The sequence below is a fragment of the Polypterus senegalus genome, chromosome 15, assembly GCF_016835505.1.
Source record: "Polypterus senegalus isolate Bchr_013 chromosome 15, ASM1683550v1, whole genome shotgun sequence".
Taxonomy (NCBI): domain Eukaryota; kingdom Metazoa; phylum Chordata; class Cladistia; order Polypteriformes; family Polypteridae; genus Polypterus; species Polypterus senegalus.
Window position 1 is genome coordinate 34774177 of NC_053168.1, and position 26114 is coordinate 34800290.

Here is a 26114-nt window from a genome sequence, read left to right on the forward strand (position 1 = left end):
CATAATACAGTTTAATTCTCTCAGGCCCGCGTAGTGTAATCAGATCTCAAATTTGCTCCCCGCGCACGAAAGCAAGAAAGATTTCCCGTCTGTGAATGACATCTAGTGGCGTCTTCTGGGATTGCATCACTAAATTGTCCCGATGTGTCACACTCCCACCTTCCCATCTCTTCGACTTTACTCATAGCAGACGGTACATTTCATATACAAAGTTCCAACATGACTGATTATGATACAAGTTATAATGGCCGAGGCTATCATCGCAGGTTTAGAAATAAGCTACTCCGTCGCACCGCAGGGCACACAAAAAGACGACTTCAGAGTCGCCAATGGGTAACCTAACCACATTTCTTCTCGTGAAAGCTAAATCGATTAAAATGTAAGTATTTCATGCTATTTGAAAGCCAAATTATATCTTCCAATTTTATTCTTGTAATCTAGTTTAAATGTAGCGACGGGTTCAAGAGAGGTACAAGGCATCGCATGGCACACCGAGTAACAGCGCTGAGGGGAAGAAGGCCGAATACACTAAATACACCGCAACACACAAAACATCTGTGATCAATAATCTGTCAGTCAAGTAATCAAAATTACAGATGTCACTTCTCAATTACGCAGGGCACAATTACAAGTACTTGAGATCTGCAACAATGAGAGGCTGCGGTCTTGTAACACAGAGGCAGTGTGGCCTCATTTTACTTAGGAGACTGCGTCCCTGTCTACAAAAGTAATAAAATACTAACTTCAAAGTGTCGTCTGTATATTGTATGTAAATTTAAGGTACTCAATGAAGTAATTGTAACATTTCAAACACATCTGGTTTTAGCAGCGGCTTACATTTCGTGCTTAGTTGTATTAAAATGCAACAACAACCTGAAAAGTTCAAAATTCTGAAGCGCTGGTCCCGACAAATCTTGCGACTACAAAGTAGTCACGGAGTCCCGAGGAGGGATCGGAAACAAATAAGTGCCGAACCTTTCTGAGCACCCGGCGGATTTATCATGCGCACTAATGGTACGTCTCAGTCAACTGTTCGCTCGGTAAAAGAGATGGTAGCGTTAATCGCGAAAGATGCCTAAACTGTGAGTATCCGCTGGATTCATCATTTCCTCGCAGTCAACAATGGCGTCGGAGGCTTTACAAGAGACACCGTCAGTGATTGACCGCTATTTCACCCGCTGGTATAAAACAGGTAGGCCGGTGTTCTGACGATTTGTGCTGCCTTATCGAAATATGCTGCAAATATTTACACGTCTAAAAATTTAAATGAACATAAGATTTTTATGGTATTTACTCACCATCAGCCAACGTTTTTTCCCCTAAGATTGCACAAACCAATTATCACAGTACTAGACCAAAAAACAAACAAACAAACAAACAACCAACAGATTTAAAATGGGAAAGGCATTGGATTGAGTTATTGGATACGTTGCCTCCTAATGGCTTAAACGACAAATAATAATGCTAGTCTGTTTTGATTAATTTTTGACTTGTTTTAGAGGTGGCGCAGTGGTAGCGCTGCTGCCTAGCAGTAAGGAGACCTTGGTTTCCTTTACGGGTCCTCCCTGGGTGGAGTTTGCATGTTCTCCCCGTTTCTGCGTGGGTTTCCTCCGGGTGTCCACAGTCCAAAGACATGCGGGTTGGAGATCCTAAATTGTCCCGAGTGTGTGTGTGCTGGCGCCCTGCCCGGGATTTGTTCCTGCCTTGCGCCCTGTGTTGGCTGGGATTGGCTCCAGCAGACCCCGTGACCCTGTGTTCGGATATAGCGAGTTGGATGATGGATGGATGGACTTGTTTTAGAATAAATGTATACTGAGAGTGCGCAGAACAGCTTTGGAGCCCGTTTCGATAAGTTGCTTGTTCGATGGAACAGCAGATTTGCAGTTAGACGGATATGTGCAACGTTCAGTTTCAGGTTATTATAATTACTTGGTATATGTATTTTTGTATTATTCTACATATATGTTGTTTTAATGTGTATTTGTCCAGATTTTGATTAAGATTGGGACAATTCAAAATGTACAAGGATCTGACAAACTCCTTGCATGAGAATATATTAAATTGTAGAATATTTTCTGATTATTATTTTATGAAGACAATTTTAGAACAATTATTCAACTTAAAATGATCAGTCAAGTGCATCTGTTTCGGTTAAAATTCTCCAAAATGTTTCCAGAGTACGATCCAACCTGCGAACGTTGCAGTTGAGCTCCAGCCTCTCTGGGTCACGTGTTTTGGGCCTGCACCAAATGAACATCATTCTGGATCAAAGTCTTTAAATGCCTATCAGCCAGCCTTGGTGTCACAATCCCTCCTAAGCCATTAACAGCAGTGTTTGGTGAACTTGTGGATGTGCTTAAAGTGGAGAAGGACAAACAAACTGTTACTGCCTTTACTTCACTATCAGCACGTAGACTTATCTTGCTCAGCTGGAAGAATCCTAACTCGCCTCTTTAAAGTCAGTGGGTAACTGTTGTTCTATACAATTTTTTTTATTTAGAGGATCAGCGCAAAACTTTAAAACCTGACAGGATCTAATCAATAACATTTTAGAATACACATTTAAGTTAAGGAAGTGGTTTCTCTTCCCTTTTTTTTAATTCTGTTTTTTAATTTTTCCGGTACTTATCTATTATTGTGATGCTTTTCTATTATCTTGACGCAAATTGGTGAGGCCACCGTCTCCACTGTCTTCCAATGCGAGTCACGCATGTGCAGCACGCCATTCATTGAAGGATTTAATATGGCTGTAGCGGACCAGTTGAATAATGTTAATGGGGTGTTGACTGTTGCTCATCTCAATCTTCAGAGAGAAAAGGACAATCCCTGGTGCTTGGATCTTGAGTCTATAAAATGGTTACTTAATTTTTGGATTTTAAATAATTAGACTGGCCTACCCCAGTCACAAATACTAACCTTAAAGATAGTGGGGGGGTTGTTTTTAGAGTTCCTAATCTTAACATACAGTTGTGCTTGAAAGTTTGTGAACCCTTTAGAATTTTCTATATTTCTGCATAAATATGACCTAAAACATCATCAGATTTTCACTCAAGTCCTAAAAGTAGATAAAGAGAAACCAGTTAAACAAATGAGACAAAAATATAATACTTGGTCATTTATTTATTAAGGAAAATAATTGAATATTACATATTTGTGAGTGGCAAAAGTATGTGAACCTTTGCTTTCAGTATCTGGTGTGGACCCCATTTTGCAGCAATAACTGCAACTAAACGTTTTCGGTAACTTCTGATCATTCCTGCACACCGGCTTGGAGGAATTTTAGCCCATTCCTCCATACAGAACTGCTTCAACTCTGGGATGTTGGTGGGTTTCCCCACATTAACTGCTCGCTTCAGATCCTTCCACAACATTTCGATTGGATTAAGGTCAGGACTTTGACTTGGCCATTCCACAACATTAACTTTATTCTTCTTTAACCATTTTTTTGTAGAATGACTTGTGCGCTTAGGGTCGTTGTCTTGCTACTTGACCCACCTTCTCTTGTTTCTCTTTATCTACTTTTAGGACTTGAGTGAAAATCTGATGATGTTTTAAGTCATACAGTGCATCCAGAAAGTATTCACAGCGGCGCATCACTTTTTCCACATTTTGTTATGTTACAGCCTTATTCCAAAATGGATTAAATTCATTTTTTTCCTCAGAATTCTATACACAACACCCCATAATGACAACGTGAAAAAAGTTTACTTGAGGGTTTTGTAAATTTATTAAAAAAAACTGAGAAATCACATGTACATAAGCACACTATGCTTCACTGTAGGGATGGCATTGGCCTGGTGATGAGCAGTGCCTGGTTTCCCCCAAATGTGACACCTGGCATTCACACCAAAGAGTTCAATCTTTGTCTCATCAGACCAGAGAATTTTGTTTCTCATGGTCTGAGAGTCTTTCAAGGCGGGCTGCCATGTACCTTTTACTAAGGAGTGGCTTCCGTCTGGCCACTCTACCATACAGGCCTGATTGGTGGATTGCTGCAGAGATGGTTGTCCTTCTGGAAGGTTCTCCTCTCTCCACAGAGGACCTCTGGAGCTCTGACAGAGTGACCATCGGGTTCTTGGTCACCACCCTGACTAAGGCCCTTCTCCCCCGATTGCTCAGTTTAGATGGCCGGCCAGCTCTAGGAAGAGTCCTGGTGGTTTCGAACTTCTTCCACATACGGATTATGGAGGCCACTGTGCTCATTGGGACCTTCAAAGCAGCAGAAATTTTTCTGTAACCTTCCCCAGATTTGTGCCTCGAGACAATCCTGTTTCAGAGGTCTACGGACAATTCCTTTGACTTCATGCTTGGTTTGTGCTCTGACATGAACTGTCAACTGTGGGACCTTCTATAGACAGGTGTGTGCCTTTCCAAATCATGTCCAATCAACTGAATTTACCACAGGTGGACTCCAATGAAGCTGCAGAAACATCTCAAGGATGATCAGGGGAAACAGGATGCACTTGAGCTCAATTTGGAGCTTCATGGCAAAGGCTGTGAATACTTATGTACATGTGATTTCAGTTTTTTTACTTTTAATAAATTTGCAAAAACCTCAAGTAAACTTTTTTCACGTTGTGTGAAGAATTCTGAGTAAAAAAATGAATTTAATCCATTTTGGAATAAGGCTGTAACATAACAAAATGTGGGAAAAAGTGATGCGTTGTGAATACTTTCAGGATGCCCTGTATTTATGCAAAAATATAGAAAATTCTAAAAGGTTCACAAACTTTCAAGCACAACTGTAGACCTTTTAAAACTCTGTGTTTACAGACATGTTCAAATGTATAAAGGAGTTCTGGCCACCAGAAAGTCAAATGGAGTAAGGTGCTAACAACCATGCAACATATTTTTCACAAATTGTTGTCGGTCCCACCACCTTAAACAGCAGTCAGTGTGGTGTAGTTGTTAAGACTTTGGACTTCAAACCCTGAGGTTGTGGGGGTTCCAATTCCACTACTGACACCTTTTACGTGACCCTGAGTAAGTCACTTCATCTGCTTCTGCTCCAATTGGAAGACCATAAGAAATGTAACCAGACCTATCATAAATGTTGTAAGTCACCTTGGATAAAGGCGACAGCCAAATAAGTGAATGTAAATAAACACTGTAAGAAACTGTTTAATACGCCCGTAGCACCATATTGGACACAGTTATACCGAAGCATAGTGGCGAGGATGGTAGCATCAGCTTGTACTTGTTAAAATTGCACCCTTTGTAAATCAACTTTATTCAGTAAAGAGTTTGACTGGAGCTGTGTCAGCACAGGCGACCCTTTATATTTACATTTATTTGCTTTGCAAAGCAGCTTTCTAAGGAGGTCGGCATAATCAAACACCAGTCTGAGGACAGTTTAGGAACAAGTATTACAAGACAGGGACACAGACTTGATCACCACTAGTGAAAAGCTCAGAGCAAAATACAAGTAGTTTCACAAACCTAACCAGTAAGACAGAAATGAACCAAATGGGAGAGTGCTCATTAAACACATTGAGGGGAGTCACTAGTTTAGATGGAGGTGGGCAGCTCATTCCACCATCTAGAAGCTACACCTGAAAAGAGTCTGGATTGAGCTTGGATGACACGCACTGTTGACATCATGAGATGGTGTTCATCAGCAGATCTGAGTGGATGAGAAGGAGCACAGAACCTCACAGTTGTCTCCATATACGTTGATGCTGACCTTCTGAACACTATGTAGGCTTGCATCAAGGATTTGAACTTAATACATACTGCTACAGAGAGCCAATGTTGTGATCTGAAAAGAATCCAGGAAGACTTTGGAGCAAAACACCTGCTTCTGTAGATCAAGAAGACCAAATGAAGGTGGTTCCAGCATTGTCTGCTGGGGAAGACCCAGGAGCAGACTTGGGACAGGCTGAATGGATTACATTTCTCAGCATGCCTGGAAATTCTGTGGAAGTAGGACTGTTGTCAGGGATAGGACATCCTGGTCTGTCCTAACTTCATATGTTACCATGACACAAATTGTCAAAATGTAAATTGTCCTTCCGTGTAGAGGTCCATGTGATACTTCATTTTCCATTCCACTCCTGCTTGTCGCAGTGCACATTTATGAATACATGCGTGTATCCATTGATCGATACCTCCTCTTTCTCACTATTTCCTGACCAGTTTTGACTTCAGATGCATCTTTTTGGGATGTGACTGGACCCCAGAATACCTGGAGCTTACCCACTCTGACATGGGAGATTTGCAAATGCCACACAGAAATGTGCTATGTCTAAATTTGTGGCAAAATGGCCAAAGGACAACAAGGTCAATCTACTGGAGTGGCCATCACAAAGCCCTGACCTCAATCCGATTGAAAATTTGAGAGTAGAACCGAAAAAGCCTGTGCAAGCAAGGAGGCCTACAAACCTGCCCCAGTTACACCAGTTCTGTTTTGAGGACTGGGCCAACATTCCAGCAGCTCATTGTAAGATGCTCATGGAAGGCCCCCAAAACATTTGGCTGGAGTTAAACAATTTAAAGGCAATGCTACCAAATATTAACAAAATGTATGTCAACGTGTGCTCCACTGGAACTGTGATACAGGCAAACAAATGAAATACTGTCTCTGTGAACATTGGTGGAAAAAATGACTTTTGCCCCGCACAAAGTAGATGTCTTAAATGAGATGCCAAACTTATAGTTCGTTAATATAAAATCTGTGGAGGGGTTACAAAGTGAATTTTAAAGAATTCATCCCAAGTGCATGTAAACGTCTGACTTCAGTTGTACAAGAAGTGTGTTCACATGGTATCTTCTTTTTTTTTTTTTTATTGATAACACTATTGTTTAATACCTCTTTAGGTTTTCTTTTTCTTAATTCTTTATAAAAAGTGAAGTTTCCTTAGTTGTTGCCATACAGTGCTGTTTAATTTAAATATATGAGGTTGATTATGAGCTTAAATATTTGTTATATATTGAAGGCCTATGGAGATATTTTTTAACTCTGTGATCCTAATTTATTAGTTTACGTTGAACAGACATATAATGTGTGCAATCATTTTTGATTTTTATGTAATGGCCATGGCAAGTATCATGCAAAAAGTATTTTTGTAAGTTACAGGAAAAAAAGACTTGAAACTCGTACTGAGACTGAGTGAACTTCATCTAATCAAATATAAATGAATATTTGCATTGTACTTCAATTTTTTTTTTAAATAAACCCTTAGTTATACATTTTGCTTATCTTATTCTTGCTTTGGTGTTTTCTTTTGGCAGATTTGAAGAACAAAGCGTGTGAAGATCATTGTGTTCTTCAACACTCTAACAGGTGTGACTGAACTTACATAACTTCCAATTTTATACTTTAATCGAGAATATTACTTGCTGTTTGCTTTGTTCTGATGCCTAAGTAAAACTTGATGGTAAAAATCAAACTAAATTCAATTATATATTTTGTGTTATACAGAACGTTAGCAAGCAATAATAAATGCCTTTGAAAAAATACAATAAACTTATTCCCTCAATTCCTCCGATTTTAGCTCTGAGCAGAGATGAACTATTTCTGTGTTTATTGTCTTAATCCAAATAATGTGCCAACAGCTTTGAGTCAACAATTCTAAGTTCAATTTTGCCAGTGGGTGGAAGAAGTGAACATATTTTGGTGTACAAAATTTAAGTTTCAGAAACGAGGTTTATGTGCATTTATTTATTTAGCAGTTGAATAGACTTTGAGGTGTCTGGTGTATTAAGTGTTTTTGGTAGGGATGTACAGGTATGTGAAGTACAGAAAAAATATATTAGTGTGTTTCTTTTCTGCTAAGAAAGATAAGCACTTCAGAATATTCCACCTTAATAAAAATGGGTTAGGAAGAAAATTTTAAAAATATTTAAAAAAAGGTAGAGGAAGGGTAAAGAATGGTAATACAAATACCAAATAAGGGTCTAAAAATAAGAAACTTGCTCTTAATGGGCTTATTCTATTGTCCACCTTTATATGCCAGCAACAGCAGTATGGTAGCGACTTTGTTGCATCCATTCAGGCCATGTGAACAAGGTTTATAGCTGCAATGCTAATGTCTATTTTCACTCATCCATTGCCCGCCATGGGAAGATAACGATTTTTGCATCAGTAGCACTGCTAGTATAACATAATATAATAAGAGAAAATATTTTTACAGCAGATGGTATTTGCCAACCTTGTATTGAATGCTTGTCCTTTGCAAGGCGGCGTGTTGATGCAAACCCACACTTTGGTCAATTTATAGCTGCCAATTAGTTTAAGATGGATGTCTTCGGGATATAAGGAGTATCTGGAGAAAGGGTTACACAGACAAGCGTGCAAACCTCACACTGACAGTAACTGGTACAGCAGCTGAACCCAGAAGGCTGGACTCCAAAACAACAGTGCAAACTCCTATGCTGCCCCAAGTATGAAAATGAAAGGGACAAATGTGCTTACTCATCAAAAATAGCGAACCTGAAAACAAATGGATAATTCCTTACTTGCATTATTCACGTTATTAAACACAGTTCAAGATGTGTCCTTTTTTTAATAAGTGAAGAATCTGAATGTCCAAATATATTAATGAAGCTTCCCTTTGTATCTGCTAATTTTTATTTTAGAATGAGGAGACAGATTCTTGACAGTTGATTGCTTTGCAGTGTCTTGGGTATTGATTAGTAAGACACCCTCAAATGACTTATTATAGAATGGAGATAAGCAAGAATGCATGGCCTATTGAAAGGCATTCAATCTTCAAAGCCGGATCAAAAAGTTAGCAGTAAGCAGAGATGCTAAATGATGATCCCAGACTATCAATATAGCAGAAATGCAGTTTCCAGGAAATGTAAAATACACAATTTAGGATGAGTGCAACACAATAGATAGTCATCAATTTACCTTTAGCCTGTTTTTCTTTCTGCCAGCTAATCAATTATGTTAATTTCAAACATATTTCAGTAGCTTTATTGCTGTTTAAACCTTGTGCTATATTTTTATCGTGTTTTTTTCTGTTGCATGAAATTTACATCTTGCACTTCTATAAGACCAGTTTAACTGAGATCTGCCTTCTGCCAGGTAGCACACTGGCTCCTAAACCTTTCAGTTGATTTGTTTGAGACACACAGCGACTGTGTAGGCAAAGCAATGTGCCATGAAATGCAACACCAGAAACAACCCTGAACATGACATGCCAGTCTATTGCAGATCTCCATCTTTCCCAGACACACCTAATCACATCAGGTCAGTTTAGGCTCACCAGTTAATATGATACGTATCTCTGTTAGATATGGGAAAAAGATGGAGCACACAGGGAGTAAAGGCAAACTCTACGTGGACCATAACCATCAAACACCACTGGGCTGTCGTGAGCTAAAATACAATCATTCATGTAATAATTAATTGCCATTTGCATAGAGCTTTGTGTGTGAAAGCCTTAAATGGGAAATCGCTGCTGCTCTTGCAAAGTGATAACTTTCTATCTTTCAAAAGTGATCATTCTGATTTTTTTTTTTCAATTTTGACTGCAATGAACATTTAATAATTTTATTGCAAAGTCCACCATCACCAAATAGATGCACACAGAAAGTGCATTTGTGGTAATTGTGATGATCTTGTACCCATTTATCATGTTGGAGACTCCTACTCCCAGCATTTACTTTTGTTGTTTAGTGTTTTCAGGCCATAAAGAAGCAGCAGACTGGATCATCACTTGTAGGTGACATCCGATGATACCACGAAGCCTGAACTTCTGCCGTGTGCCATCCTAAAAACTGCCTGAAGTGCACTCCAGTTAGTTTTTCTCCTGTCCAAGTGAGAAAGGAAAACTTGTGATGTGGCAACACAACGGCCTATTTTTTGATTGGCCAGTTCTCCACTGTGGGGGGGGCTCTGGTCCTCCCATACCCACCATTTTCCAAATAAGTGTGAGGGTCTTTGTGCTATAGTGGTATATGTATAATCAACATGCACTTAGATGCAGTATATCAAGGCTTACCACCAAATATTATAAAATCCTTTAATTTTGTTTGCATAGCTGACACATTGTCACGTAATAGACAGATATAGAACTACATTTGTCCCCAGGGGAAAAAAAACTCTTTAAATAAATAATAACATAAATAAGTGATGTTACTATTCCCCATTTTTGAACTAATCTTTTGATATGATACAAGGTTTGTCAAACATTTTCTAAATTACCGGTGTATCCTTTACTTGCATCTAAACTACTCACCTTAAAGATGCTTATTGCTGCTAAGGCTTTAGTACACAGAAGTCCATCCAATTACTTTTTTTAATCAGTTGAATTAAAATTAAAAATTTCTGTTAACCGCAGACAGTTAATATTGAGGTGTCAATAAATACCCAGACAGCTTGGCACCATTTTAACTTCGGTCTGTGTTCATAATTAAGCATGCTAACAAATCTTTTAAAAAATATCAAAGTTCTTATATTGAGAAGTTCTCATTTTTCCCTGTGTTTCAGAAAAAAATAATAAAAAAACAACATAACAAAAGCTTACTAATAGGATTTTCCTACAAGGCAGAATAACAAAAAGATGTAGGAGAATTTAAATAAAGTGGCATATTCCATTAAATGCAAATGCAAAACCAAATCTCATAAAAAGACAAAAAACAGTTTTATCAAAGGATTGTCAAAACAAAAAGAAATTGTTTTGGATTAAAATGTTCGTAAATTAGTGCATTCTTTGAGCCTGAAGTTGTATTACTTAGTATGAGTCTGTCTTGAGACAGACGGTGAAATGCTGTGTGTGTTTGTGACTGCTATCCTGACATTTTAAGAAGTTCTGTTACAGTAGTACACTGACCATTTAACCATTAATAATAAATGTAATTATTTTTTTACAAGACTTAATTTGTTGTAATGGTACGGTAGGACCTCTGGTTTCTTACCAAATGTTTAGGAAGTGCTGAACCATTGAATGATACTCATGTTTTGCGGTGCTTTGTAGATGTTGCTACACAGGATGAGGCATATTTCTCTCTACTCTGTACACTTTATTTGTCTTTGGAAACACTAGTATAGACCCCTGATGTAGAGTTTTAGGTGGGCATTCCCTCTTTTTTTTCATTGAGGAAACTACATTAATGTTACGAAGTTATTGTGTTATCTTTCAATGGTATGGTTTTAAATATCGGAACATGGCTAAAATCTTTCTGTTCCTCCTTCAGTCCTACCATTCGATAAATCTAAACTCGAATGACAATCGACACATATCATATATGAATCTTTTGTCATTTATTTAACAAAAAATACATACAGGTGCTGGTCATAAAATTAGAATATCGTGACAAAGTTGATTTATTTCAGTAATTCCATTCAAAAAGTGAAACTTGTATATTAGATTTATTTATTACACACAGACTGATGTATTTCAAATGTTTATTTCTTTTAATTTTGATGATTATAAGTGACCACTAATGAAAGTCCCAAATTCAGTATCTCGGAAAATTAGAATATTGTGAAAAGGTTCAATATTGAAGACACCTGGTGTCACACTCTAATCAGCTAATTAACTCAAAAGCCTTTAAATGGTCTCTCAGTCTAGTTCTGTAGGCTACACAATCATGGGGAAGACTGCTGACTTGACAGTTGACCAAAAGACGACCATTGACACCTTGCACAAGGAGGGCAAGACACAAAAGGGCATTGCTAAAGAGGCTGGCTGTTCACAGAGCTCTGTGTCCAAGCACATTAACAGAGAGGCGAAGGGAAGGACAAGATGTGGTAGAAAAAAGTGTACAAGCAATAGGGAGAGGATTGTAAAAACAAAACCCATTCAAAATTGTGGGGGAGATTCACAAAGAGTGGACTGCAGCTGGAGTCAGTGCTTCAAGAACCACCACACACAGACGTATGCAAGACATGGGTTTCAGCTGTCGCATTCCTTGTGTCAAGCCACTCTTGAACAAGAGACAGCGTCAGAAGCGTCTCGCCTGGGCTAAAGACAAAACTGCTGCTTAGTGGTCCAAAGTTATGTTCTCTGATGAAAGTAAATTTTGCATTGCCTTTGGAAATCAAGGTCCCAGAATCTGGAGGAGCGACTCCATGCCACGCCACATTGCTGCAGTAATCCAGGCCAAAGGAGCCCCAACTAAATACTGAGTGCTGTACATGCTCATACTTTTCATGTTCATACCTTTCATTTGGCCAACATTTCTAAAAATGCTTTTTTTGCATTGGTCTTAATTGATATTCTAATTTTCTGAGATACTGAATTTGGGACTTTCATTAGTTGTCACTTATAATCATCAAAATTAAAAGAAATAAACATTTGAAATACATCAGTCTGTGTGCAATGAATGAATCTAATATACAAGTTTCACTTTTTGAATGGAATTACTGAAATAAATCAACTTTGTCATGATATTCTAATTTTATGACCAGCACCTGTAAATGTGTAACAAGTAGCAAAACAGAACCATCTTTAGTAGCTAGTAATTTTCTATTTGTGTCTCAGTCTCCTGCATTGTATTGGAGGAATTCTGAGATTTTGAAGATATGTTTTATTGTAGAATGTCAGAGAGTGGACAGAGTATAATCAATTTGTTTGTGTGCAATTCTTAAAACACTTTGTTTTATTGCTGTCAAATGAGTGCAACTCCTTGTTGTATGTCCTCAACATTCATAATCTCTTTTTGTTGGTTTCCTAGCCCTTGGGGTACTGATGTCTGTGTTAGTATTATGTTCTAACATCACGTTAGCCTTTTGTCTTTTGTAGTAATTACTTAGTACTTCCTTGGTTTGTCTCTTGTGTCAAATTCAGCTTGGAAGGCTAGCCTATTTATTTATTTAAATTTTTTTAGGTTGACAATTTTGTGTGTTCTTTGATTTTGTGATGTATATAAGATCAATCTTATTGTGTAATGTTTGGTATGGGCCATGACTCTTCAAGTATGCTTTGAACACTTAAGCAGTTGTATGTTTAGGTATTTAAAACATGACACCCAAAGTGTTTTGCTAGCAGTGAACATAAACAGAAATGACATAAAATGTAATAAATCCATACTTGTATGCCGTCTTTTGCGTCATATTTACATACATACACTTGCCTATTCCATATCACATTTGACATACAAATGACGTACTAATGAAGAGAGAACAGCACAAATACAGTGGATATAAAAAGTCTACACTGCCATGATAAAATAGCAGGTTTTTGTGCTGTAATAAAATTAAACCATGATCAATTATAAACAAATTTTTCCCACCTTTATTATGAAATTGCAGCCTATATGAAGAAGGTTAAAGCAAAGCAAGAAGCATTGTGTTTCTCAAACTTAGTAAACCCTGGTTGTTGAAGTGTTCACACCCCAGAACAAATACTTTGTTGAAGCACCTTTTGTTACTAAATTCATTGTTGCGCTGAACAGTGAAGTTGCTCTTCATCTTCAGCCTCCTAATAGACAACTGAAGGTTTTGTGCCAGAATCAACTGGTATTTGAAGTTATTTAGGATTCCCAATACCTTGAGTAAAGCCCGAGTTCCAGTTGAAGAAAAGTAGGCCTAAAGCTTAATGCTGCCATCGCCGTGGTTAACTGCGAGTATGGAGTTACTTTGGTGATGTGCTATGTTGTTTTTGTCCCAAACATATCTTTTGAAATTATGGCCAGAAGGTTCAACCTTAGCCTGATCAGACCATAAAACATTTCTTCACACAGTTTTGGGAGGACAGATGTATCTTTTGGCCAAATCCAGCCAGGTTTGAATGTTTTACTTTTGTCCGAAAAGGCTTAAATTGTTCTGCCCTATCCCATAGCCCAGGCATGTAAAGAGTAAAAGAGAACTGTTGTCATGTGCATGGAGCAACCAGTGCTTGGCAGAAGTTCCTGCAAACTCTTTAATGTTGCTTTAGGTCTCTTGGCAGCCTACCTCTCCAGTTTTCTCCTTGACTTCTCATCAATTTTGCAGGGATGCCCTGGTCTTGGTGGTGTTGCTGTTGTGCCCTATCCTCCCCAGTTGTTTGATTGACCTCACTGTGCTCCATACTATACCTAATGCCTTGAATATTCTTTTGTACCCCTCTCCTGATCGATACCTTTAAATGACGAGTTCCCCTTTGTGCTTTTTGGAACATAATTTTTGCAGACGGTTGCAGCCAGGGACATGTCCGGATAATCCTATGGGTACAGTTAAACTTCATTTGGAGGCAATCCGAGTCACTTTAATCAATGGCAGGTGTATACCAAGTACTATTTAACATGAGATTGTATCTGATTGGTTAATTTTGAACACAGCCATATCCTTAATTATAACTAGGGGGCTTTGCCCCCCCTGCTCACTTTCCTCACCAACCCCCTGGCACGCCCTACATGCTAGCCTCTTTGCGGTTCTGCCACTCACGTATGGGGATGTGGATGTACAATTTAAACTGATTTTAATTTTCATGTGAAGTGTTACATTTGCATCCACATGACGTATAACTGCCAGTGATTGCATTTCGTTTCTTTCTCACTATTTAATAAAATGACTTTTTTGAATGTTTGGCTCTAAGATTTGTTAATTGTCTTTGTAAAAGCTGTTCTAACGGGAAACTGTTAAAGTGTTAATACGAATAGCATATCGACATCTCCTTTGTTGTCTAGTGTTATCTGTGGGAGATGTACTACTTTACCTTTCTTGGATACATCCTTCTTTCTACAGCAATTTGTGCGGTGGAAGACCGGAGAGTGTTAATGGTTGTAGATATTCTTCGTGATATTGTAAGCTGATGTTTCATCTTTTCCATGATCACCACCAATTGTTTCAGCATAGTCTATTGATACGCATTTAACCAATTTGCTGTGTTACAGATCAACATTTTTGGTATAAATTAATTTGACTTCATCGTTTCTCGGTACTAGGATTGCCCATGTATTCATTTTTTCTGTTGATAACCCTTGTGATGAAATTCTTCAATAAGATTTGGGCATAATACGTCTTCTTTAATTGGGAACTTAAAGTGAGGAAAACGTTAAAATTTATAAGAGCTGAGAATGCAGGAAGTGTGTCTGACAAAAACATTCACAAGACTGAGAGGTGAAAGCACTGAGGTCTTGTTTGAAAATGGTTGGAAGGAGGGCGTGATTTAAAAATATCATGGCAATATTCTCGTCTTGTGGGACTTGAAAAAATCTTCTCCAAAAAGTCGAGTCTCCTAAAAAGTCTTGTTGCGTTGAAAGATTTTTTTTTTATATAATAGAGAGATGTGGGTTGCACAACAAGGGGAGGCACAGTGGTACAGAGGTGGCACTACTGCCAGGTGACCAGGGTTAGTGTCCTGGGTCCTCCCTGCATGGAGTCTGCTTGTTCTCTCCCTGTGTGTGTGTGTGTGTGTGTGTGTGTGTGTGTGTGTGGGTTTCCTCAGAGTGCTCAGATTTCCAAAGACATGCAGGTTAGGCGGACTGGCCTAACTAAATTGGCCCCAGTGTGTGGTTGGGATGTGTGTGTTTGCATCCTGTTCTGGCTGGGATAGGCTGCAGTACCCACTTCAGGACTAAGCGGGTTACACAATGGCAGACTGACTCGACACTTACGCAACCAGGTTTTTGTAACTTTATTTTCTTCCATAAAATATTTCTAGTTTGTTTTCACCACCTTTATAGAGTTTGCAATTTTACATGAAAGACGGAAAATGCTCCGATAAGATTTAACTTGGTGTTTTTTTTTTTTAACATCGCAAAAACCTGCCATTTTAACACAGAATTGGAGATTATTTTGTTTTTATATACACCACACGAACATGTAAGCACAGCATGTCAGAATGGCCAAACATTTCCTTTCTCCTGAAATGACTGCATACCTTTCACTCTTACATTTTATGCTTGTAAATGAAAAACTACTTAGTTGCCTTCAGGCCAGTATATCTTTAAATACAGAGTGATGTCTGTAGAATGAATAATGCGTTGCTTGCTTTTTCTGTCCTATTTTTACACAATATAAATGACTCGGTCATCTCCAGTTAAGCATGCAAGAGAGAGTAATTATGAGAAGTCTCTTCAAGGTAAATAATATAAAGTGCTTAAAAGCAAATATTGTAAGCAAACAAAGTGCAGACAGTAAAGAAAATGGGTTTAAATGTGATGAATGTTAAATGTCGATGAAATAAGAGCGTTTACGACAGCAGAACCGATCGTGTAAACAACTGCTCAGACAGATTGTGTGTGTTTTTTTTTTTTAAATAGTTAAATTAATGAAGGACTGTTTGGGTTCTTTTACTTGGGGGATATTTCAGTTTTATAGTTTGACATAAATTACCTGGTGGGGGAAAGAAGAAATTAACTCAGGGTAAGAGTCCCTTGTAAAATGTGTCACAGTTTTCTGTTTCTGGGTTGTTGTGCTTGGGATGAATTGCCTCCTTCACCCAGAGGCCCTTAGAGGTGGGATTGGCTCCAGCTTCCCACGCTGCAGAACTGGATAAGGTGTGTGTGAGACTGTTACTTTTCTTTATCATTTCTTTATCATTGCTGTGAATAAATAACTATTTGGCATGTAGTAAAAAATTACTTTCTTTAGATGCCATTGTTAAGTCACAGTTGTTTCATTTGTCAGGATTTGTGTCATCACACTTGCTGCTTGTCACCCTGCTCTACAAAAAGAGAGAAGAATTCAGAATATAGATTACCAAATCAGTGCTGGCTGCAGCAGGCTACAAAACAAGGTGTCTGGAAAGTCCAAACGGGTGAGTATGGCCAACTGTGATTAAGTGCCAACTGTTACAAATATACAGTACTCTGTTTATCTGTAGCGATCCAGGGGTGGGCAAAAGGAGGTTTACAATTGTTTGTATGGAAAAGACATGCAGGGTATGATGATTTCCATAGCTTAATTAACAACTAGGAGGCTTCGCTCGCCAACCCCCCTCCCCCGGGCCTGCGCTACGTGCCAGCCACTTCACGTCTCTGCCCCTCACGTATGTGGATTTCACTTTCACCAAGCAACAAATCTTTTAATTCTCGCAGGTACGCCTCTTTATTGGGAAGAAACACTACTTTTTCCTGATGGCAAAACGAATTAGACGATCCACAAGTCTCCGACTTAAAATCCAAACGATATATTCAATCTCTTTTCGCTGTTCCATTATTTCACAAAGTAATAATTTCTGTTTATTTGCGCTATCATTTTACTATCATTTTTTTTTTTTTAGACTTTCAAATTTTCGTACTTCCATTATCTCTAACCTGCTCTGCATGTGTATTGCACCAACGTTTTTGAATTCTTTACGACCTATTTTGTCATCTACTCTTTTGTCTTTTATTTATGGCCTGAATTGCTGTCTTAATTAAAACTGTGTGGGCACTGTATAATGAGGCAAATGCATGATATGAAATGCTTAGTTTAATTTAGGGACAGTTAAGTAACTGGGAGGTGATAGAAATCTCACAGACTTTATTAAAACCAAAGCAAAAAAAAAAAAATGGTGGCATTAACAGCATTTTTTATGAGTGGCCCCCTACAAAGTAATCATCCTCGAATGAGAGACACGAGTGTCTTTAATGCCTGAAGGCTCCCCCACCTTCAGAAGCAATGCTGAAAATGCTCATTTGTCACTTTTATTAAATTCTTCCTTCACGTGATGATGGATGTTTGGAAAGTTGTCCGCACACTGCATTTCAGCTTCACTTTGGCTTTAGGGGAAAAATGATGGTGGGGGGCAAGGGCAACTAAATATGGAGGTGTTTAATAGCCTTTTTTTTTTTTTAATCTATTAATTAAGATTGTGGTATTTGCAGGAGAACTATCAGTCCTGTTCTAAACAAATCAGAGTGCTTTCTTTTCATTTATTTTACAACATTAAAATTGATTACTTCCTTTTTTCTGGTCCAGTTGTCAGTCTGGGGCATTCAATAAAACTTGCTGATGAAATAAAGCTGTTTTTATCTTAAGATTATTTCTTGATAATAATGATGTTGCAGTACTTTGCAGCGAATATGCCACCTTTTGAAGATGTTTCGCTTTTCTTTCTAGGGAGGACAGTTCCTTACTGAATTTGCTCCTTTGTGTAAAATAACATGCAGTGATGGACTGGAATTCACAGTGTATAGGTATGCCATACAGCAAATTTTGAAATATTTGAATGTCGTCTTTATATTAGAATGTATATCATTCTGCCAGTGTAGAAAATCTAGACTACACCATGCAGCAGGTGTCATAAGTGAAATAGCAGCAAAAGGATGAGGTGTAGAGAAGTGGGTCTTAAAATCTAATAACATTAGAATTGTTGATAGTAGCAGAACCAAGAACACTTGGAAGATGTAAATGGAGGACCAGCTGAATGACAGCCAAGAGTAAGGTGAAAACAGAAGGTACTGAGAGGCAAAGCAGTGGACATGGAGAGTTCAGAATACTTAAAGCTAAATGTGAAAGAAGGGAAAATTTCGGCCAGCAGGAAAAGTGGACTCCTTCAGGTGTAAAAGAGAGAATGCTGCTCTTAATACTCTTCGCTGCCTGCCTGCCTGCTATAGGTAACAGAATTGGGGAAGTTCCTTCAGCACCCAGAGGTTGCTTCTCAGGAATGTAACAGAAAAAGTGTCTGGCAAATAGAAAGAACCAGCATCACGCATTAATAGTATAGCCAAGGTCGGTACATGAATGGCAGAAAATCTGAAGGAAGGCATTCAGCAATCGGCAGAGTCCTACAACATCATGGAGCAATCTGACACGTGTATGAGAATGATGAGGGGGCAGGCCATTGTAATATGAAGCAAAAATAACAAAAAAGGGCATTGAGCAGATTCAGAAAATACACAAACCATTTATTATATACAGTACAGTACAAGATAAAGTATGTGTGTTTTATATTCTTTTAGTTGTATTAGAGGGCGTCTTTTGGAAGTAAATGAAGAGATTTTGAAGAATCCTGGCCTGTTACAAGAAAAGGTAACCATGTTCTCCTCACTTAACATTTGTGTTATCATTTAAAAATGGTGTCCAGACTCAAGAACCTTACAAGTTCTTAATGTTTTGTTGAACCTCAGAATCAGGAAGAAATTCAATCACTTGACTATTTTAGGTTTTTTAGACATTGGATTATTTAAACATAAGTTCTATACACATTTCTTTATATACATATACAGTTTGTGTTACATGCAGGTGTTGTTCAACTTGCAACACGTCACCACCCTTCAGTGCCGTGGTTAGTGAGTAGCACAACGTTGCTGCCAAACTTTTGTCTTCGTTTTTTGAAAATCTCAGAACATTTTTGTCATTAGTAGAGCAAACAAGGCATTGACAAAACTATATAAAATACAACTTAAACTGGTGTATTAGATAGGAGTTTAAAATGATAACTTCCAAGTATATCATTACTGTCCCATACCTGTCACTGCTGTTGCTCATGAAGTAAGCTTGCTGACCCTCTGGTAATCCTGGGAATGCCGCCATCCATTACTGTATATGACAAGATACAGTACTTCACATCAAATCAGATTTTTTTTGCTTTCAGAATAGGTGGGGGTAGAAATGTGGTTGGTCTGTTTCATCAATTTTAATTACATTTTTAAAACTGTAAAAATGCTTTAAAAAAAAAAAAAGTATTCTTAATGGAATGATGCTTTGTGCTGAATTTAAAAGGGTCCTTCAAGTCCAAGAATCAGACAAATTCTGCAAAATAGTAAATCAAAAAGTGAATGCACATTTCAGCCCTCAGTGTCCCCCTTCATTTCATAGAATAATAATTTAAAGATGATTTTATTTTTTTTCTCCAGCCTTTGGAGTTTTTTTTTTTCTGTCCACCCTGGCCATCGGACCTTACTTATTCTATGTTAATTAATGTTGACTTATGTTTATTTTTCTATTCATTTTGTAAAGCACTTTGAGCTACATTTTTTTGTATGAATATGTGCTATATAAATAAATGTTGATTGATTGATTGATGAATGATTAGGGTCATACTGAATAACTGTGAAAGGGGTAGGGACCAGTGTCTCTAGTTTATGGACCAAGCAGTGCTTATCTTCAAGTGCTCAAGGAGGTTAGGGAGTACATCTGGTAATGCCTGAAGTGTATTTTTCAAAATAAATCTCTGCTTACTGGGAAAATTGGAAAAGATTGGAAGTCAGGAAATCATATTATATAAAAACATAAGTCATTTATCTTGTATTAAATATAATCAAATTGCCATTTTTAGAGAGAAAACATTATATGGCACTAACACTGGCTTGCCTTTTGTTTTTTTTTTTTAAAGATGGGTTTTTATCTTTATATATGACTAGAACTAATTAAAGTTTGCATTCTGAATGCTGTTTCTTTTTTCTGCTATTCTGATGGTGCATATAGATATGAAGGAATGTGTAGAATACTGATAATGTACTTCTGGAGTGTAGTGAGCATTTTGAACTCCAAGCTAAACAACTCTGCAGGAGCAAGTCAGACATGTGAAGTAATAAAAATAAAAGCAGGATCCAGACAGTACTTGGGTCACCATGCCATGGACTTGCTGTCGGTCCCCTTACCTACACTCGCAATTTGACCGGCATTAAGGTTACCCTTTCTGACTACTGAACATCATTGCCATTTCCTCTGCTTTATTTGTTTATTTTTTTAATTAAATGAGCTTCTTGGCAAGTTGTGGTTTTTTTGAGCCTCGCAGCAATCCGATTGATCCATTAATGAAACTCTTTTTCCTGTGGTTGTCTGCAGATAGCAGTCAGTCAAAGCATGTAGCTTTAGAAAATAAAGTGTAAGACAATTTTAGGAAAAACCAGTCTTACACTAAACTGCTGCTGGTTAGGAGATCTTAGTAAAGGAGTCAAACAGTTTTGATAGGTCACACTGGGAATGGTTGTTTCTTGCTTGCGGATCCTTTAAACATGTAAATCCATCAGATTTGGAGGATGTTTCAGCTCCGTTTCAACTGTTTTTCCTGTGAAAGAGGACAGTAAACGTACAAATGTAGTTCATTGAACTACAGTGAAAAATGTTGAGTGCTTTCTCATTTTAATCCAGTAATTGTTGCCCTGAGGTTTGAGTCTTCATACAGTATTTGATTTTAGCCAATTCCTGTACCTGGAATAAACATAACATTCCTAAACCCCCTTAATCCAATTCAGAGTCCTGGGGCAAATCAGGAACCAGCCCAGGACAGGGCGCCTGTCCCTCTCAGAGCTTCTTGAACATTCTGTTAATCAGGTGGCCGGATGTTCCAGACACAGACAAGAGTGCATATGACCCCTGACCCTTAACATGCAAATTGTGGAAGTACAGTTCCCTTTTAATTAAGAATAATTTGGCACATGAAAGCACTTTGTATAACTGGAGTAGGTTTTGGTTCATTTTAAGTACAAAACACAAATTTCGCAGATAACAGAAGACTGTATTCAATCCAGCGCATTTTCTTATACACTAATTCTGATTGTGGACAATTTGGTCATAAATTCTCAAGTTGTTTGACACAAAGAGGACAAGAGACTCCATCAAAAATAAATCCTTTTAATCTTTTTCTTTTTTCCAGCCATCCACAGAAGGTTACATTGCAGTAGTTCTGCCAAAATTTGAAGAAAGCAAAAGTGTCACCCAAGGACTGTTAACCCAAGCAGAATACGACGACATTCTGTCACAACGTAGGAGGATTAGCAGCCCTGAACCGTGCTGATGGTGGGACTGTGGATCGTGGGATTGCACTGGTGAAACTGGGCAGAATGGGAGGTTTTAATTCTGGGAATTGATGATCGATCAGCATCTATTTGAGAGAATGCTTAGGAAGAGGTAGAATATGTATATATTTTTTTTTTTCATTAGCAACTTTATTAAAAAAAATGGTGTACCGATATACTGTATATATACACAAATGTCTTACATATCCATAACAAATAGTTTTAATTGTTAAGATAATGTAAAAAATGCTTGAAAAATAAATATGGCTGATTTTTCTCTGCAATACAGAAGATCACCTTTGTTAATAATTTGCTACGAAGTCAAGGAAGAGTTAAGGGGAAAAGTTTGTCAGATTTGATTTCAGACTCTTTCTTACAGTAATTTCTATTTTTTATTTCCTGACGCTTTTCATCCAACAGAAATACATAGTATTTATACAGTAGTTAGACTCACAAGGTTAAAGAACCCTATGACATTAGTACTAAAAGTCAAAAAGCAAACTTTAGCATTTCAGGACAGCTTACGTAGTACTTTATTTAAACAGAAAATATCAATCAAGGCTAACTTCTGAATACTACTCAAAACTTTATTCTGTATACACGGCCATCAAAAGTGTGAATTCTAAAAAGTTACAAATAAAGATTTTGTGGTTTTTTTTGTTACCTCCTCTGCACTACGTTTTCATTACTTTGCCTCATGAGTCCTCACTTCTTTGGATGTCTGTATAACTTACAAAAGGGACATAATGGGCGTCTATATATTATATTAAAACATCACTTTACACAAAAATAGTACCAAAAACCTCTTGAATAGAAGGCAATTCTGATCGAGTATCATACAGCCATCTGAGGCAGATCCCAAAAAGTTTCCAGGAGTCTGCCTTAGTAATATTCAGAAGGATTTACTGAAGGGCACTTTCTGTTCCTTAGCTGATGTGTAGCACTGTGCGTGTTACCCCATCAGAGGACTCTTGACACTTGTGATATGTGCACAAATAAAATGAGTGCAGGCACCCAGAACAGGTTCTTAAAACATATATTGTGCATTAAACCCCTGCCTTTATAACCGTTTACTCGGCCTCTGCCTCCTTTGACAGACACGAAGTGGCAGATAGAATCCAGCCATGGCCACTAAAGCTGGTCATTTGATTAGATAAAGAGTAATGTGCAGTTAGATCCTTCTGAGACTACATGGTTTAAATTAGTGAATAACACTTGCTGCCTCGGTCTTCCTACTTTTAACTACTGACAGTATTTATAAAAAAAAAAAACCTGTTATAAAAACACTCATGCACAAGTAGGGTCTTTGTTTCCTTGGAACGTTTAAAATGAACCTTTTTGACTTCACTGGTAGGCATACGTTTAATGAAAGTGACCAAGCTGGGGGACACAGAAGCATATTCAATTATCTTTGGGATCAGTTCATGTGCCAGCATCGGAGAACTGCTGGCCTGTTACAAACAAGAACACCATCTATGAGAGCGATACTGCCCGGTCAAACCTGTGAGTAATTCTTTTGTCAGACAAACACAAATACCCAAGTCTCCCTGCGTTTCTCAGTCAGTTCTCATCACTGCTGCAGTATACCTTCACTTGCTTTCTAGAAACGTCAGACTGGCCATGTGATGTTCCAGGGACTTCACGCCAAAGCCGTTTGCGGTCTTCTCACTGAGCCTGTCTTCATTAGCAGGAGTGTGAAACTGGTTTTCACCCCAACTCTGAGAAGACTCCAGGCTGCTTTTCTCCAATTTATTCTGAAAAACAGTATTTTTCTTTCAATTATTTTAGTATGTGTCCATTGCATACAAATATTACTATAAACCAGTGGCTATCAGGTCCTCTGTGTGTTTTTATTGAAATCGGTTTCACAACCTGTGTGTCCTTCTTACTATTAAATTATGTCACTGTTTAGTTATCTAACCTGCAAATACTTTTTAGAAATCCATAACTATATGCACACTTTGTGTAACCCTAAAATGCTTACACTTAACTTTAGTTTTAAGTTAACCCTCTACAGTTAACTGTGTCCAAAGGCTGGCGATTAGCAAGGAGCACCACAGACGTCTTTGATTGCTAAATACTTGACTGCCATTTTCAGCTGCCTGCTCATTAAGAAACATTTTGTGTGCACAGAAGTATTTGCTCTCCTTTAGCGTTCACTGTTGTCAACATTTGGATATGATTAAGAGAGCAAACTCAGTAATATGTACTTACTTACTCCAGCTGAAATCCTGCGCGTTTTGCTTAAAACTTAATGAAGTGAGACCTAATGTTTTTCTATACGTAGAATAAAACCTTATTAAAGCTGATGGAAATGGGGGGAAAAAAACAAAAATAAAATCTGTGCAGTCCTCTCAGCTAAAATAACTAAATTGATAAAATGTCCCACCACACAATTATTGCTATCAAGGAATTTTGTTTTTTTATATCATCCCCAATAATTTAAATGTTCCAAAGTACCAACATTTTATTTCAGTCTTAACAATTTAGATGGTAAACTGTTATAAACTAAAGATGAGAACTTTATCGGCTTAAAGATATTGTATTTGGGAGTTTTAACAAGGTAACACAGGTAGTTTTTATACATGTGCATGTCTTAATTTTTCTAAACCAATTTTTATTTTCTAATTATTTTTTATTTTATGAACAACAGTGTAGCCTAAAGCCTTAAAATTGCATAGTTTTCATTTACAAAAAATACACAGCTCAGAGTTTGAATTTCATACGTGACAGGGAGGGGATTTCACTTTAGGGTAACAGCAAATGGGGGCATTTTATTGAGTTTTGAGGGATTTCAGCGTGGGGCTTATAAAGAAAGATATCATCGTGGGCCACATGATTTATCTCAATGCATACACGTGCTACATTTATTCACTTAGTTTCTGTCCTTTAACTGAAAAACGGTGCTGCTTAAAATCGGTGCTAAAAAAGGCAACATTATCATCTCTTTGCCACACGATGTAGTGAATATCAAAATAATTCAGATTATTTTTATTTGCATAAACTCTCTTATAAGATCACACTTTTCAAATCAGGTTTGTCACTTTGTCATGTTTGTGACATTGGCTGTTTGGAGGGCACATTAGCTGGTTAAGAACACTAAATTACTGAAGAGTAATACTTAATACTGAAGTCAAATTAATGCGAATTTCAAATGTCACACCCCTGATGCTGTGATGGTCTCAATCTTTCCCTTTGTGCCCTTCTTGTGCCCACATTGGTGATCAGAGTCTGCTATTGGTTATGCCGGTGTATTAATCCACAGTTACTGAATTTGGCCGACTGTAATTGCAGAGATTATTTGTAACTAGAGCCAGCATCGCATTTCCCTCCTGTACCACTGAAATAGGAGTCATGTGTGCTTAAGTCAAATGTTAGTTTTTATACTAATAATCTATTTTGGTTTAAAAAAAAAAAAAATAATGAATGTAATGTTTGCTGATTCATTTCAGTAAATAAGTATGCCATATCAGTAGTCAGCATCCCCAAGAATTCCGCTTCTCAGAATTTATGCACTTCCTTTATTAATGTAGAGATTTGCTTTGTGCTTCAAAACATTAACACACATCTGGCCAATGTAGTAGAAGTTTTAGAAACACTAATTAAATACATTTTATTCTGAAACAATGTGTTGTCTGATGTACAAAAGGTCAAAGGTTGGGTTCTGTCTTTTGTTCAGTGCAGCCAGGATAGGCACAGAATTCCACTGAAATGGAAACACAGGTCAGAAAATGGACAACTGTACAGGATCCCCTGTGATAACAATCCAAGGATTAATGTAAAGCTTCTGCTCGTTTATTGTGGCTCTGTATGGCATTATATTAAAATGCAAATAATCTCGCCACACACTGAACTCGCTCAACTGAAAATTGGTCTTAACAATCATAATTCTCAAAGCATTCGCGAATCATGTAATTTTATTTTGCAACCTAGTCTAAAATGCCATGAAAGATTCATAATACAAGCCTCTTTTTGCCTTGAAAGTGTAGTGTAATTTTATCTTCTTTTTTGAAGTTAAACTGTGCAGGACTTTTAAATAAGCAACCGTGCCAAACCTCAAGGGCTTCTTGAGGTGTAACTGCAATCACAACAGCTTGTCTCTCTCTCTGTTACCTTGTGTAAAATAAACAAGCACTTTTTGGTGGAGTATTAGTTTAACTGGCAGTTCTAAGCCAGCCCAGAGTGTGACTGTGGGCTTTTACTGGTACAATATGTGCCTTGCAGGAGACCAGCACCCTGTCCAGGAATGTTTCCCACCTTGTGGCCAGTACTGTTGGGATTCTCTATGACCTCCAAGACCCTGAAAATGCTTAAGCACGTCTGAGAATGTACACATGCATGCATGAACTAAGACGGCAGTGAAAATGTTTGTCTAAAGTCTGTTTTTTTAGCACAATTAAATATTTACCTTCACATTAAAATCCACAGTTTCTACTGAAGGTGGGTATTTTAAACTTTTTTTTTTTGTTAATAAAAAGGGAAAGCGTGGCTTTGCAACAACCCAGGAGACTAAATGGTTTAAAGTAGCTACAGCCAGACAGTTAATCCTCCTCATCAGAGCCGTTTTA

The 26114-nt window shown here is 37.8% G+C and overlaps 2 protein-coding genes across 2 annotated transcripts in view; one reads left to right on the top strand and one right to left on the bottom strand.

Moving 5' to 3' along the window:
• Positions 1–981: 981 nt before the first annotated feature.
• On the top strand, positions 982–22199 carry abitram (actin binding transcription modulator). The gene is made up of 6 exons (XM_039737065.1): positions 982–1192; positions 7231–7282; positions 16505–16634; positions 17921–17997; positions 18763–18832; positions 21405–22199. Exons 1-6 carry the CDS (start codon positions 1123–1125, stop codon positions 21543–21545), a joined length of 540 nt encoding a protein of 179 aa, XP_039592999.1. The 5' UTR covers positions 982–1122; the 3' UTR covers positions 21546–22199.
• Positions 22200–22822: 623 nt separating this feature from the next.
• ctnnal1 (catenin (cadherin-associated protein), alpha-like 1) overlaps positions 22823–26114 on the bottom strand; it is a 160028-nt gene continuing 156736 nt past the window's right edge. The window contains exon 19 of the mRNA XM_039737064.1: positions 22823–23300. Coding sequence (XP_039592998.1) covers positions 23136–23300 — 165 coding nt within the window. The 3' untranslated portion in view covers positions 22823–23135. The remainder of the gene's footprint in view (positions 23301–26114) is intronic.